This window comes from Penicillium cataractarum (genome assembly GCF_028827025.1).
Source record: "Penicillium cataractarum strain IBT 29864 chromosome Unknown utg000005l, whole genome shotgun sequence".
NCBI classification, from domain to species: Eukaryota; Fungi; Ascomycota; class Eurotiomycetes; order Eurotiales; family Aspergillaceae; genus Penicillium; species Penicillium cataractarum.
Window position 1 is genome coordinate 3,260,638 of NW_026622741.1, and position 14,669 is coordinate 3,275,306.

At 51.9% G+C, this 14,669-nt stretch overlaps 7 protein-coding genes across 7 annotated transcripts; 3 read left to right on the forward strand and 4 right to left on the reverse strand.

The window, feature by feature from the left end:
* Positions 1 to 23: 23 nt before the first annotated feature.
* On the reverse strand, positions 24 to 1,308 carry N7496_006866 (uncharacterized protein; the record flags this gene model as incomplete). The annotated part of the gene is made up of 2 exons (XM_056699795.1): positions 24 to 1,132; positions 1,275 to 1,308. The coding sequence occupies 2 exons, from the start codon at positions 1,306 to 1,308 to the stop codon at positions 24 to 26; spliced, it is 1,143 nt and encodes a 380-aa protein (XP_056555208.1).
* Positions 1,309 to 2,524: 1,216 nt separating this feature from the next.
* Positions 2,525 to 5,199, reverse strand: N7496_006867 (decapping enzyme complex catalytic subunit DCP2; the record flags this gene model as incomplete). Its single annotated transcript, XM_056699796.1, has 2 exons — positions 2,525 to 5,100; positions 5,169 to 5,199. 2 exons carry the CDS (start codon positions 5,197 to 5,199, stop codon positions 2,525 to 2,527), a joined length of 2,607 nt encoding a protein of 868 aa, XP_056555209.1.
* Positions 5,200 to 5,866: 667 nt separating this feature from the next.
* Positions 5,867 to 6,810, forward strand: N7496_006868 (DUF4112 domain-containing protein; the record flags this gene model as incomplete). The annotated part of the gene is made up of 3 exons (XM_056699797.1): positions 5,867 to 5,941; positions 6,010 to 6,224; positions 6,288 to 6,810. The coding sequence occupies 3 exons, from the start codon at positions 5,867 to 5,869 to the stop codon at positions 6,808 to 6,810; spliced, it is 813 nt and encodes a 270-aa protein (XP_056555210.1).
* Positions 6,811 to 6,941: 131 nt separating this feature from the next.
* On the reverse strand, positions 6,942 to 8,128 carry N7496_006869 (uncharacterized protein; the record flags this gene model as incomplete). Its single annotated transcript, XM_056699798.1, has 2 exons — positions 6,942 to 7,971; positions 8,043 to 8,128. The coding sequence occupies 2 exons, from the start codon at positions 8,126 to 8,128 to the stop codon at positions 6,942 to 6,944; spliced, it is 1,116 nt and encodes a 371-aa protein (XP_056555211.1).
* Positions 8,129 to 8,426: 298 nt separating this feature from the next.
* N7496_006870 (uncharacterized protein) lies at positions 8,427 to 10,389 on the forward strand (the record flags this gene model as incomplete). The annotated part of the gene is made up of 7 exons (XM_056699799.1): positions 8,427 to 8,501; positions 8,580 to 8,774; positions 8,834 to 9,159; positions 9,215 to 9,255; positions 9,306 to 9,380; positions 9,440 to 10,050; positions 10,114 to 10,389. 7 exons carry the CDS (start codon positions 8,427 to 8,429, stop codon positions 10,387 to 10,389), a joined length of 1,599 nt encoding a protein of 532 aa, XP_056555212.1.
* A 765-nt stretch (positions 10,390 to 11,154) lies between these two features.
* Positions 11,155 to 12,888, forward strand: N7496_006871 (uncharacterized protein; the record flags this gene model as incomplete). Its single annotated transcript, XM_056699800.1, has 1 exon — positions 11,155 to 12,888. The coding sequence occupies one exon, from the start codon at positions 11,155 to 11,157 to the stop codon at positions 12,886 to 12,888; it is 1,734 nt and encodes a 577-aa protein (XP_056555213.1).
* Positions 12,889 to 13,155: 267 nt separating this feature from the next.
* On the reverse strand, positions 13,156 to 14,397 carry N7496_006872 (WD-repeat containing protein SWD2; the record flags this gene model as incomplete). The annotated part of the gene is made up of 3 exons (XM_056699801.1): positions 13,156 to 13,943; positions 14,003 to 14,231; positions 14,293 to 14,397. The coding sequence occupies 3 exons, from the start codon at positions 14,395 to 14,397 to the stop codon at positions 13,156 to 13,158; spliced, it is 1,122 nt and encodes a 373-aa protein (XP_056555214.1).
* Between the last annotated feature and the right edge of the window lie 272 nt (positions 14,398 to 14,669).

Below are 14,669 nucleotides of genomic sequence, written 5' to 3' on the forward strand. Positions count from 1 at the left end.
ATATTGTATTATTTGTGCTGTCTTCAAGTGTCGAGTGGAGACCCTGATGGCTCAATGTTATTGGCAGACTCCGATGGCTCGATACTCTTTCTTTTTCTCTTCTTTAACGGAGACTCAGCCATTGGCCCATGATTGTGCTCTCCATTTTTGATTCGCAGCTCCCATCCCGTCGGTTGGGGGCTATCCGAAAGAATAATATACCCAGGTTTCCGCGATACTCCAGCACGCCGTCTGAACTGAAGTCGGAACGGGCAATTGGTTCCATTTGTTTTCCGTTCGCGTGGGTTCGCAGGATCTGGCCAGCGAGAGCAGACTAGGTCAACTTTTGACTGATCTGAACGCCGGACAGTTAGGGTGTACCCGTGGCTGGCAGCAAATTCGTTGATATCTTTCTGACCAAGCTCGCGCGAGTCGTAAAAGCGTGGTGGGGGTGCTGGGGGTGGCACTTGGGGTAGCGCTGGCGGCGATGGCTCTTTTTCTTCCGGAACTTCGATGGTTGGCTCTGGCATTGGCGGCTCTGGGGGTGAATGCACGCCATCCTCTGAGACTTCAAAAAGTTGATCTAGCAAGAGCTCATCGCTTATTGGGAAGGAGATATCGGATTGGTTGTTGCCAATCATCCCAGTAGAGACAGGGGCTCGCGCGGAATTGCCAAACCGTCGTTTTGGCCCATGATTATGGGTTCCATGCTGTACTCGTAGCTGCCACACCGGCTCTGGTGGGTTTTCTGGAGGAACCGCAGACGCACGTCTCTGCGGCCCTGCATTGCGCTTTCTTAGCTGAACACGAAACGGGCAGCTGCATCCAGTGGATTTCCGATCTCGTATATTCGTCCCCTCATGATCTGCTCCTTTTGTCTTGGGATCGGGCCAACGAGAACAAACCAGATCAACTTTGGATTCGTCTGAGCGCCTGGTGTTCAAGGTATACCCATGGTGGGTAGCAAATTGCTTCAGATGCTCCTGGCCAGCTTCACGGGTATAGTAGAATCGTGGTGCAGGTGCTGGGGGTGAAGGTTCGCATTCTGCTGCGATATCGAGGATTTGATCAATCACTCGTTGATCGTAATTTGGTTGAGCACGAATGACATCGAGGATTCGTTCTATCACGTGTTTATCATAGATCTTCGGATCTGAGGGGGGTCATCGGGTGGATTGTTGGCCGCCATCTTAGTCAAGATGGGGGGGTGGCAGAGTGTGATTGTGAAGAGAGCTTTGGGTGTGCGGCAGGCCCAAGGATAAGGGTTTAGAGGGTTTAGAACACCCTCCCTTTACCACCATTGTACACCGACCACACCGCCTTCGTCATGTTAAATATCACTGGCAGAAGGGTCTTGGCAGTGCATACCGTTCAAGCCACTATACTCCTTACGCAGGGATCTAATGGGCTTAAATCAACACATAACTATCAGAAGATAAAGCGTTACGCCAAGCGGTTACTGGAGAGTGCCAGATGGTAAGGCATAATAATCGGGATACAATCTTGCCTCCATGTTGGGGAAGTCGACCTGATGGATCCATAGGTAGGTAGGCCGGTTCCAACCAAGCACGGAGTTACATAAGCCTTCACGCCGGCTCCCTGGCTTATATTGGCAAAATGACAGTCCATCACTTATGGACGGTTTGGCCGAGTGGTCTAAGGCGCTTGACTAGAAATCAAGTCTCTTCGGAGGCGGCGGTTCAAATCCGCCAGCCGTCGTTTTTGCCATTTTCGGCACATTACCATTTTATCCGCCCCACAGCACACTCTCGCTTATAGTACACTTTTTCGCCTTCATTCATCATCCAATCATATGACAGTTTGGCCGAGTGGTCTAAGGCGCTTGACTAGAAATCAAGTCTCTTCGGAGGCGGCGGTTCAAATCCGCCAGCTGTCGTTTTTGCTAATTACCCTTTTTATCCGCCCCACAGCACCTTCTCGCTTATAGTACACTTTTTTCCCTTCGTTCATCATCTAATCACATGACAGTTTGGCCGAGTGGTCTAAGGCGCTTGACTAGAAATCAAGTCTCTTCGGAGGCGGCGGTTCAAATCCGCCAGCTGTCGTTTTTTGGTCGATAGTGTGTAGATATGTATTGTTGTTCCTATTGTGCTTAAATTTTTGTCTCTATTAGGGTGCCGTCGGTTATACCAAATGATTCAGCATTCGTTCAAATGGATGTTAGGCGGCTTACTCTATAGCGTACCAGCAACCACAGCTGCTAGATCAATTTATTAAATTCACTGAATCTATATGAGGTTTGAGGAAGTTCGGTCAGGATATAAGTAGAGGTCGGGAGGGGTTGTGTGGGATATATATATTGAACCGTTAGGTAAACCCTCACTATGCCTATCTGCCTGCCGGATTAGGTACCTAGGTACCTCGTAGCATTTCATCCTCAGAACCCCCTGGACGCAATACAAGTGGAATGGAACACCGGGAAATTTAATACATCGAATTATCCTTGATTGACTATGTGAACATTGTCCGGAATGAATTAATCGTACCCTGTCGGCAATGTAACCGACACATGAAATTGACCCGTTCAGTTGCCGCCCTTGGCGACTCCCTGCAGGTAACTCAGCAAGAAGGCTTTGTTGCTTGGTGAGGAGACCCGGTTAATGGAAGATGGGACATGTTCGCTATCGGACGGTGTCCCATGGCGGGAAACAGATTCACCGCTGCTAGCAAACTGAAGCGACGAAAGTGGGCTGACCAGACCGGAGACATTGGGAGGCTGCTGGTTGACAGCTCGGGAATCAAGCTGGACAGCCGAGGTCAAGGAAGGGGACACCTGGGGTTTGCCAAAAAGTGAGAGAAGCGCTTCCTTTTGCGCATGCGTTTGGCTAGGCCGGCGATCAAAGTTTGCTTGTGGAGCCAGCTCCTCGGGGTTGGTCTGTAAACCCGGAAGACTTGGCTTGCGATCCGCATTGTCCGGCTTGGAAGTACCCATAAACATGTTCTCAAAGCCCGCCTTTCCAGAGCGGCGCAAAATCTGCGGCTGGAAGGGCTTCACTGGTTCAGGGGCCACTGGTTGGGGAATCTGAGGCTGTGATGGAGCCTGCACCATTGGAACATGGGGCCCAGAGCTGGATGCATCCCGCTTCGCGCTCTGGGGTCGAGGCAGAATCGTAATTGGCGAGGAAAGTTGCTGGACCTGTGGTTGGTCCCGGCGATGGGAATTACTTCTGCGGTTCGCTCCATTTGCCGTCCGCCTAGCCGCCGACTTTGGGCTTTGCTCGAATTGGGGCATGCTCAAGGGACCAGATACGGTGGCCGTAGGATGAGCCGTACTCATGTGGGGTTTTGATCCGGCAGCACCGCGTTGCTGGTTAGGTACAACCTGGGAGGGTGGTCGTTGAAGGATCTGCCTCTCTGCAGGTGGTGCCACGCGAACAGGCTGACCCAACAGTTCTGCAGGCTGAGCCGCGGGTGAACCCTTTGGGCCTTTGAACAAGTTCAAGAGGCTGTCCTGGTGGAGAGAAGTCTTGCGCTGCTGACCAGGAACCGGCGCGGGTGCAGGCACGGGGATAGGCGAAGAGACAGACACCGGGGCAGCATGAGGGGTCTTGGGGGTCTTGCCTCCATCCTTGAAGAAGCCCAGAAGCGCGAGTGAGTGGCTAGTAAGCTTTGGTGGAGGCAGCTTGCTAGCTGGTGGTACAATGGCACCTGGAACCTGAGAGGGTTGAGTCGGCTGGGAGAATTGAGGATCGCCAGTCCGTTGGAACGGAGCCACAACGTTCCTAGGAGGCGCAATATCGGAAGGCAGAGATTGAGGGTGGAGATCTTGATAGCTCTGCTGTGGCATCTGTGGGAACTGGGGCATCGCAGGGGTTCCCGAGAGCTCGGACTGTCCAGAGATAGGGACTTGCTGGTGCTGGAAGGCTTGCATAGGAGCCTGGGAAGTTCCCACCTGCTGCCCGGGTAGATGTTGTGCAGAGGTTTGTTGCATGAAATTGGATGGAGCGATGCTCTGCGGCTGTCGAGGAAATCCGGGGAAGAAGTTGGGCGCTAGGTGTGATGGCTGAGTAGTAGAAGGTACGCCGGAGGGAATTGATGGTTGAGAAGCAACGGTTTCTTTCTGTACTTGGGAAGCAGAGACTTGGGAGCCCGCCCTGAGAAGTTCCAGAAGCGCGTTCGACTTCATCTGGTCCACAGCAGGTGTTTGAGCAGTGGGAGAGGCTGGCACTTGAACTGGTTCTGGGGGGCCTCCTCCAATCTTGAGTAACTGCTTGATGTGAGAGGAAACATCCGGTACAGATACCACCGTGTCGACCTCTGGGAGGTCACTAACTCCGCCTCCGTAAGAAGCGATATCAGCCCGATGACCATTCTCATCGACAGATACATAGCCTTCGGCTTGCAAAGATGGCTTCAGGCCTGTCTGATCCTTGGCCGCCGATCTCTTTTGTTGAGCGATCCACTTCTTCAGTGGGTGCAAGAATGGTGCAACCATGTAGAACTTGTTGGCATTCGCCACTGCCATTCCTTCGTCGTGCTGCTTGTTCTTCTTAAGAGTCGGCAGCTCCGACAACTTGTACCATTCAATCTTGCTGATTTCCTTGCGGGTACGGGGCTCGAAATGCGTATCAAGGGGAACATTTGGGAACACAAAGAGTCGCATGTGCTGCTCTCGCATGGTAACCTCAATAGACTTCACGGAGTCTTCGTCTTTGATCAGATTGGCTGCACGGACATCGAATCCAGTCTCCTCGTAGACTTCACGAATGGCACAGTCCAAATCAGGCTCGCCTTTGTTGATCTTGCCTCGGGGGAAACTCCAGTTCGCGCCTTTCTTCCAACCTTTCACCAAAACAACAGAGTCCATTTCTTCGTTGAGCAAGATTGCGCCGCGAACTGGAACTCTGGTCTTGTAAGCTAGGAATTCGGAGAAAGCAGCCATGTGGTGATAGTGGGACCATTGCGACATGAGCGGGCAGTGTTTGAAGATGCGCAAGCTGAACGCCTTGAGGGAAAGTGAGGGTAGCGCAGGATCGAGGGGTCGAATAAAGTCTTCGTAGAACCATTGTGCCTCTTCGACTTGGAAACAGATTCGTTCGACTAATTCAAGCTCTTCGTGTGGCAGGTTAATGATGAACCGGACGCATAAATCATCCAGCCCTGTAAAGAGTAATCGGGTTTACGTTAGAGATGAATATCAACCAAGGAGATTCCAGATCAACACCCACAGTCTTCTAGCTGCATCTTTGATTCGGTCATGTTGGGCGACGAAGCTTCGCATTTCAACGTGGACGACCGAAACCAGACGCTTGCTCAGGCCGCGGGAGGCGACACGGCTCAACGGGAGAGGATAAGCTTGCAGGAAGGGTGCAGCAGCCCAAAAATGTATGTAATGATGAAAGGAGAGATAGTCTCGGGGCCGTATGAGATTGCGACGACGGAGAGAAAGGGAGACAAAGCGCCAATCGGGGGAGAAGAGGGCGGACAGCTCAGGCGCAAGGCAAGCGGAACTACCCACCAAACCTCCAGGTGACGATCAGCTGACTAAGGCAAAACTGTGGCGTTGGTTATTAACGTGGCTGTGCAAAGATCGCATGCGCCACAGAGATCGGCGCAGGTGCCAGGCTTTTTGGCGCGCCGCAATTTTAATTAGGGAATGACGTTGTGCCATTAAACAGCGCGCCCTCACCCACTTGACTTTTGTGTTTTGTCTTCCCCCGGGCGCTTCATGACTTATTTTGCTGGCTCCATTGAAAGCTACGGTCACCTATTGTTTTAAGATCTTTAACGCCCTCGCAGAAACTGAGAATCTGAACGTTCTATTTTTATCCCCCTGGACACAATATATCTTTCAGCTCCACCCCCCACACCCCTACGAGCTACACGCTGCTTCTTCAGGAGCTAGTTGGCACTCACTACGTGCACAATGTCTGGCGCACTCTGGTCTCTAGTCAGCAAGAGGGTTCTTGCCGAATCTGCAAGGAACCATTTTGGCACTGAGGTACGATTGTTGATTAACAGGCTACCACAAACCAAAACAACTGAGCTAACCCCATGGCTGTTTCCTAGGACCCTTACTTCGAAGAAGTCCCTGCATCCCGTCTCGGAAAAGCGTTTGGCAAGAAGACCCAAAGGCGTCGCAAGGCTATCCCTCCCGGCCTATCGGAGAAAGATGCCAAAATTCTCACGCAGGTCAAGCGCAGAGCGTACCGACTCGACTATGCTCTGTTCAACCTGTGCGGAGTCCGCTTTGGCTGGGGTAGTGTAATTGGCCTCGTTCCCTTGTAAGTCTCGAACCCGAATCTACTCTGATCCCTTATCTGGACTAACGCAATGCTATTCCATAGTATTGGAGACGCCGGAGACGCCGCACTTGCCTTGATGGTCGTGAGAACCTGCGAAGGAATTGATGGTGGACTCCCACCGCGTTTGCGTATGATGATGCTGATCAACGTGGTCATCGACTTCTTCATTGGCCTGGTTCCCTTCATCGGTGACATCGCGGATGCTGTGTACAAATGCAACACTAGAAATGCCGTCATTCTTGAAAAGCACCTGCGCGAGAAGGGTGCCAAGACACTCAAGAAGCAGGCTCGACGGCATGACCTTCCGGCCATTGAAAATAGACGAGAAGAACGGATCATTGATCACAGCCTTCCAGAGGAGTGGGATAAGCAGGAGAGTGGCGTGGTAGATAGCTCGCCGCCTGGCTATCACGAGCATGCGATGTCAGGAGTCCGACCTGCAGATAATGCTGATGACGGACCAACCAGGCCTCCGCGCGCGAAGAAGTCCCGCGATAAACGTGGCTCCAGCAGGTGGTATGGCGGGTCGCGCCAGCGTGAGGATGACCTGGAGCGAGGAAGATGATTGATACGCTCCAAGGTATGATTGACGACAGATACCCTTTCGGACTGGGTTGAGGACAGACTCAGGTAATGACTGCTGCAGGTTGGTTTTGGTCGGGTTCTTTTGATAGCACATCTCCCATAGTAATTTAATCAGCAATTGGCTCCTGGACGAGATCTCATGCATCCGTAGCAGAACTTGGAGCTGTAATTGTCGCTGGATTGATTGGCGACCGTAACCCCGGAATTGCCCTTGACATTGCCAACATGTCCTCCACACAACGGGCACAAAACATCATCTGATCCCGTGGTAGACTCAAGTTTATTGGCAGTTCTCGACACGTTCGCCATAACACCACGGTACTTTTCGCCCTGTGTCCGAACGTAGCGCATCATGAGTTCGTCAATCGACAGGTTCTTTGTCAAAACATTGTCTGAAATAGGCTCATCCGGTACAACGATGCCCGAAAGCTCTTCGCAAACACCCTTGAACTGTTCAAGCTCAGGCTTAGACAGATCTCGAAGCGGGAAGTCAAAGGCCACACCCCAGGGAGACATGCCATCTGAAACTGACCAAGTCAACGAGGCACCGCGACCCTTGGCAACCCCGGCAAGTGTCTTTGCCGCAAGACGGGTGTCCGAGTCGCCCCAAACCACAGTGCCGCAGCCAAGACTTTTGGCGTATCCAACAACAAGCCTGGTCAACAGGACCGAGTCGAGGTCGGCCTTGGAGGTAGCGGTGGAAATAGAAGCGCGGAATGTCGTCAGACGATCCTCGTTTGACAGCGACTCGTCATCGGTGAAACTTGAGCCGGCGTATTCTTGGACGATTTCTTTCATATCAGAAACGTACTCGAAGACGCTGTGGAATGGCAGTCTGTTGAATGTGAGCTTCGGGAAAGCCTTTGTGACGGCCTCATAAGCCTGGTTGTACTTGGCGTCTGGCGTGAGGATAGTTGATGGATCGATGACAAGTATAGTGAGTTCAAAACCGAGATTGACGAAGGTGTTGGCGAGTTGGCGTTCAATATCGCCGTTGATAATGTGCAGCAGAACTGAGGATGAGACACCGAGGGAGAGTGGGAGCAGCAGCTTGGGTGTTTGACCGGTTTCCTTTTTCAATTGTTTATATTTGGACATGCGTAGCAAGACTTTGTGAGCAGCGAAACGCTGGAAGCAGTTCCTATAAGGTCATTTAGAACTCTGCACCGAGCCGGATGGATAGCATAGAGGGGCAGATAATGCGTTGCATACCCACAATACTGCCTCTTTCGGGTATCCAGGACAGCTTCTGCATCCTTGCAGTCCAAACAAGGACGGACCAACTCCTTAGCCGGCATTGCTGCGTAATTAGCTTTAACTTCTTGATCAAGATCGCCGATATCCAAAAAAGTTCATGAAAAAAGTAGTTGGTGGCGGTGCGGCCGGCGGGCGGCTTAGGTAAGATTACACGCGCGGGTTCCCCGGGCTTTCAGGCCACGCAATTGAGCTCGACGGTTCCGGACGAGCTTCGGTGGATCTGCCCTGAAAGACACCTTTCTCTTTCTAACTATTATCCGGCGCATATTGGATGCGGCGTGGTTTTAAATAGCCTTTCTCTCCGAACCCTGGAGCCTTGCTTGCTTCTTCACGATCGCGATGAAGGGCTGGCTCCGGACACTCGGCCTAACGGCCCTGCTCGCAGGCTCCGTGCTTGCTAACGAAGTGGAAATTGTGAGTGGCGTCGCGTTCTCGCTGGGATCAGTCCATCCGTATTTGTATAATGGAGTTCTGACAACCTTGATTCCATAGAAATCCGACGAGGCACACCGACAACGATGCTCAGGGATGTACAGTCGAAAGGCCTGGGGTGGAAATGTCGACCCCTTTATCTTGGTCAAGTTCTCTAAAGCCGATAACCAGGAGGGAGACCCTCTCGCCAGTTTGGTGATTTTTGAATGGAATGACGAAGAATTGATTGGCCAGTACCGATCTGATGACGCCGAGGTATCTCCCCCCGAGTCTCACGGCCAGGCAGAAATAGGAATTAATGGATTGCACCTCAGATGAAGGATACCATTTGCGACGAGGCGGCCGTGGACGCGAAACTTTGCAACCAAGAAGATGTCGGCTCTTTCATTCTTACCAAAAACGCCACCGATGCCTCTCAAAGCCCGATCATTTCCAAGGCTGTTCATCTCAACAACCCCGATGCCATCAAGTACCCGGTACACAAGACCGGTTTCTACTGCGTCAGCACCTATGCATACTCTGGGGAGGATTATAACGCGGTGGTTACTTTCCGGAACTCGTACGGTGAACTTCCTGCGGCGCAAATTGCTAAGCTTCCGTTCTACGGGGCTCTGACAATTGTCTACGCTGTTGTCGGAATGTATGTGGATATGGACTCGGTATATTCCAGAGCAGAAAAGCTGACAGATTTTTAGGTTCTGGGCATTCTTATATGTTCAAAACCGCCATGATATCCGTAAGGCTGAAATCAGTCCATTGGCCGATGCAGGTGCTAACTATAAACAGTGCCCGTCCAGAACTACATTACTGCGATCCTTGTGTTCTTGATTGTCGAGCAGCTGATGACCTGGGGCTTCTATGGTATGTTGTTTGTTTTTGTCATCTTTCTGCTCCGTGATCTGACTTCTTTCCCCTCCTAGATTACCAAAACCGGCATGGATTGAATACCATGGCAAAGGCATTGATGATTATTGTTGCCATTCTCAATGCTGGTCGAAACGCCTTCTCATTCTTCCTCCTTCTCATCGTCTGCATGGGTTACGGCGTCGTCAAGCCCTCTCTGGGCCGGACCATGGTCTATGTCCGTATCTTGGCCATTGCGCACTTCATTTTCGCCATGGTCTACTCGATCGCCAGTCTGTCCATTACTCCCGAAGGTGCCGGCCCGATGGTTCTCCTGATTGTTCTGCCTTTGGCCGGTACCTTGACGGCTTTCTATGTGTGGACCTTGAACTCGCTCAACGCCACCATGAAGGACCTGATCGATCGTAAGCAGAAGACCAAGGCGCTGATGTACAAGAAGCTGTGGTGGTGCATCCTTGGTAGCATCATCGTAATTTTCGGCTTCTTTTTCATCAACTCATTTGCTTTTGCCGGCCGCAGTGATGCCAGCTTTGTTCCCGAGCACTGGAAGACACGGTGGTTCGTGCTGGATGGCTGGCTCAACCTGGTCTATCTGTTCGACATTGCCTTTGTCGCTTATCTCTGGCGACCAACCGCGAACAACCGGCGCTTCGCTATGAGTGATGAGGTACGTGGTTTATTAACAAACGAAACTGTGTGTTGAAAGTGGTATACTAATAACTTCTTGCAGCTCGCCCAAGATGATGACGGGTTCGAGATTCGCTCATTCGGCAGTGGCCTTGACGAGGAAGATCCTTTGGATGCTCCTCCCGAGTACCCCGGCAGTTCCGCTGCAGTTGGGCGTCGCGATTTGTCGCCCGTGCCTCCCAAGCCTGTCTCGGCGTCGAATCAGCGGGCCTCCCTCGATGAGGAGACGATCTTCGCCGTTGGTGAGGACGGAGACAAGTGGTCGGATGATGACGAATCTCCTCGTAACTCTAGCGAAAGACAACGACTCACCCATTAGAGCGGACCATGACTCGATGTCTTGTGCTAGCAATTTGTCCTCATTGACCGGGGCCAATTGAGCCTTTCTTGAGAACAGCGTGAAAAATTCATCTGTCCAGAGTCTGGCTCGAGCTTCATGCATGTCGCGGCGTTTGTTTCCCTTTCATTTTTTTTGTTTAGTGTGATGGGAATTTGATACACCTGGATCGACCTGGCTTGTATGTTGGCCACCGGAATATGCTCTGAATAGCTTGCTGCAGAAACAGGATTTGCTTAGCTGCTGAAATTAAATAGTTATTGACATCATGTACAAATATTAATGACAGAGATTTAGATCCTCCAGGATAGGATACTGCTTTGATCATGACTCTTATTGTCACAAGTCGAATCCGCCAGAAGCCTATAGATCGACCGGGGCGGGTCCCACTGACAGCTTGAGTCATACAGAGCCTCATCTCTGACTTATATTGGACCCTTGTATGCCCGTATTTAACCTATCCTATGCTCCGGTCCTTGGTTGAATCCAACTCAATTGCATATTAGACCCACGAGTCTCAACTATATCAATCACATAAACAAACTTCCTGGGCTCCATCTGCGATAAGCAAGCATATCGCATCCGCCCCGCACTCCGCCAGGCACAAAGCCACAGCACACGCGCCTCGTACCCAACTTTTCCAAAGCCGTCAATTCCCCAACCAGCGCCAATCAAGCATCTCTCCAGCTCCATCTATGCAGTCCATATAGTCCACTATCCCAAAACACGCGTAACCCCACTTCCACAATGACGCAAGACCCCGCCAGCACCGGCGACCCTCCAACATTCCCACACAAGCCCCTCGACCTGCAGAAATACATACCCTCCCCGATCCAGCCCAGTTCTAAAGCCTCCGAGCGCCTGCATCAGCAATGCCTCGATCTTCTCGCCGAAGTCGACGAGCTACAGAGCCTCCTCAAGTCCTCCCTACGCAATCCGCAACTCGTCGAGGTGCGCCAGTTCAGGTCCAATGTGACCTCTGAGCTGAAGATGCTGCAGAAATTGGAGCAGCGGTTCCAGAGTGCTGCTAGTACCAGCGAGTCCCAGACGAAGGTTCAGAGGGAGAGCCAAAGTCAGGACCAGGATCAGGACCATGATAGTGATGGGGACGGGGAAGCTGGGGAGGATGATGATTCGGTGGATATGCGGCTGATGCATGCGCTGCGGTCGTCCAATTTACCATTCTACCAAGCTGTGTGGGATATTGCGAGGGGCTCGTGCTACGGGCTTCTTGCGTTGGGGAAACGGTTCTATTGGGATGGACAAGTGAAGGATTCTTCTGAGAAGGAGAAGAGTGCATCCAAGACTACTTCGAAAAAGGGCGGGGGAAAACAGCCCAATAAGGATAAACGCAAAAGTGTCTTTGTGGATATCGTGGCCGATGATGGAGAAGAATGGGTCAAAGTGTCGACCATGTCGGAAAGCAGATTGCTGTTCGAGATGGCTAAGAAAGGGTGGGAGCGGGACTCGGAGGACGAGTGTATGTCCGACGAAGGGAGTGACGGTCCACGACGACGGACTGTGCTACGGAACTTTGATGGTTCGGACTACGAAGAGGATGATGATGAGGATGAGCTGGAACTCATCAAGTTGGCACGCGATCTAAGGAAAGCGGCCGACGCTACACGGTTGCGGTATAGACACCCGCGACTACGAGTGGTACTGCCTAAAATCGGGGAAGGAAATGTCCCTGAAATTGATGATATTCTCCATGAGATGCGCAGCTATGGGGTCAAGGTCGAATGTCAAGAGACTCTGTCAATAGCTGCCGGTGCCAAAAAGCCCGAGCTGACCTGCCTGCTGCCCAGGCCATTCAAACGCTTCACTGCTACCTTGAATGTGGATTGCACTCTGCTCCTCGCCCTAGTGTCTGATCTATCCCATGCCAAGGAAATCGTTACATTACCCAGTTTCCATAGAGCTATTCTTCGGCAGATCGAGGTTGAAAAGCAGCAGCCGCTGTTACAAACCGAGCTCTGGCCCGCCATGGGTGAGCATGAGCTGCTGTGTACCAACGAGGCGGCAATTCGCATGCGCGAAATTGTGGAACTCATAGGCACCGATACCGAGAAAGAAAGGACGAAGATTATGATGGGTGATCCCCCATATGCGCGCCTGGACCGCCAGATCGCCGTCCAAAAATTCCAGGAGTTGTCGGACTGGCAGGTGCCAACACACTGGCAACTCCCCATCAAGGCCATCGACCCGCAGCCGGCCATCACTGCGGCAAAGACAGAGGGAAAAATACCCCCCGTGGCAGATCGAGTTGCAGAAGGGTTATCGGATATCAACCACAGCGTTTTCATGTATGGGTGGGTGACTGGAATGACGACCATTTCCAGCAATCGCACAATCGATAAGCAGATCGAAACCACGATCGAGACTAATCGAGGCACTGATGAAGACCTCGAGGGACCCATGGTCTGGATCTGTGACACAGCCCGAAGTTTGGCCGGGAAAGAAAAAGATCGCAAAGCATAGAAATAGAGAGATGTGGTCGTCAGGTGTTCATCGACCGCACACCCTTTGGGAAGGGCCCTCCGCTAGAAATAGACAAAGTTCCCTTGTTTGAGAAACACCATCGGTTGAGATGTTCCGCTCACATAGATATTTCGTGATAGAGATGATAGAGATGATAGTAGTCCAAGAAACGAGTCTGGTCCACTGAGTGTCTTTAAACCTCGGGTCATAGTAATTAAACACATCCGAGCCACCGCAGAAGTTACTTCAAAGTCGTAAGTGAAAGGCCTACTTGTCGGATGGCCGGGGCGGTTCGTCGGGAAGCCAGAACACAATGTCCTTGTCGGCACTGGCAATCATGTTAAACCGCGGATTGTACTCAATGAGAGCAGTCCGACCTCGGTGAGGTAGTCTGGCAGTAGGCTGTAACGCGGCATTGTCGTGTCGTCCCTCTCGTACTTCATTGAGGTCCCACACCAGCACGTCTTGCTGCTCTCCGTTGCCGCCAATCACAAACCGTCCATCAGGGGTGAAGCAGGCATCGCCTTGACCCAGAGGTTTGCCAGTAGTTGACACTGGGGCAGCGCGACCAGTTGGTCCGCTTTTGCCAGTCAAGAAAGCCTTGACCGTGCCGTCAAAGGCATCTAGTATGTAATGTCCATGATAGTCGGTTCCAACCATCAAAAACTTCCCATCGTTGGAGAATTCTAGCTTAGTCCAGGCACGTCCACGAGTCGAAGGGGTGTAAATCTCCTCAAACGGAGCGAGGTCAAAGGTGGAAAAGGGCGCTTTGTCATAATTGCGGAAATCGTAGAGGAGGACGGAGGAGGTAGACTGTGAAGCAATCGCGATAACCGAAGCCGAAGGGTCAAATGCCACGAGGTATGGGGTCGCCAATTTGAGTTTGCCCTGTGGGTTGCGGGAACTGAGATCCCAGACGGTGACCGTGTCGTCCTTGGAGCAAGAAATAAAGGCATCACTGCCGGGGGACACTGCTAGACTTGTGACCTTGTCTGTGTGACCGGAGAAGTACCGCACATATCCTTCGTTGTGAAGATCGAGCAACCGCAAAGAATCTACCCGACAGACTGAGTTATACCAATTTCTATCAATCAATACCATTCGGTGTACTTACGGTCAACCTTGGTACTGGCATGCAGCACCTGACGAGAGTGGTGAGTGAATCGGGCGAGGTGAACACCGTATTTCTTGCTAGGAACCGATTTGGTGGATTTGCCTTCTTTGACATCAAAGATCTGAATGGTTTCGTCGTCACCAGCAGCGACTACGAAGTCGCCCTGGTCATCAAAGTCTAGAGAGGTAGTATAGTTTGAGGTGGACTCTGACTTTGAGCTTTTGAAGGACTAAGACAAAGAGGATGAGCGGCGGCGTGGGGGCAGATTGAGGATCCATTGGCTATCCTACCTTGCAGGGACGATACCCTCGAATAACATCGGGTATCTTCTGAGACTGCTGAGTAGCCTGGGCAGTCGGCTGAGACACCGCTGTCTGCTGCTGGCCCTCGGCCATATTGAGAGTGTAGGTGGTGCAGAGGGATACTGATGATTCAGGTCAGGAGGGCGTGAGAGAGGAGGAGGAGGAGGTTGAGCTTGAAGTAATAAGAGAACTGAGTTAGGTAGTACAGGGAAACAATGCAGACAGTCAACGCTCAGGTCGTTTGGGCGGAAGGGCCCAGGGCAGGGTCGCGCTTTCCGCTTTGGGCCAGACAAAGAGCTCTCCACGCGCGCCTTCTTTTTCGCGCCACGGATTTACTTTCCGCCGAGTCACCGCCCTGGCCGCCC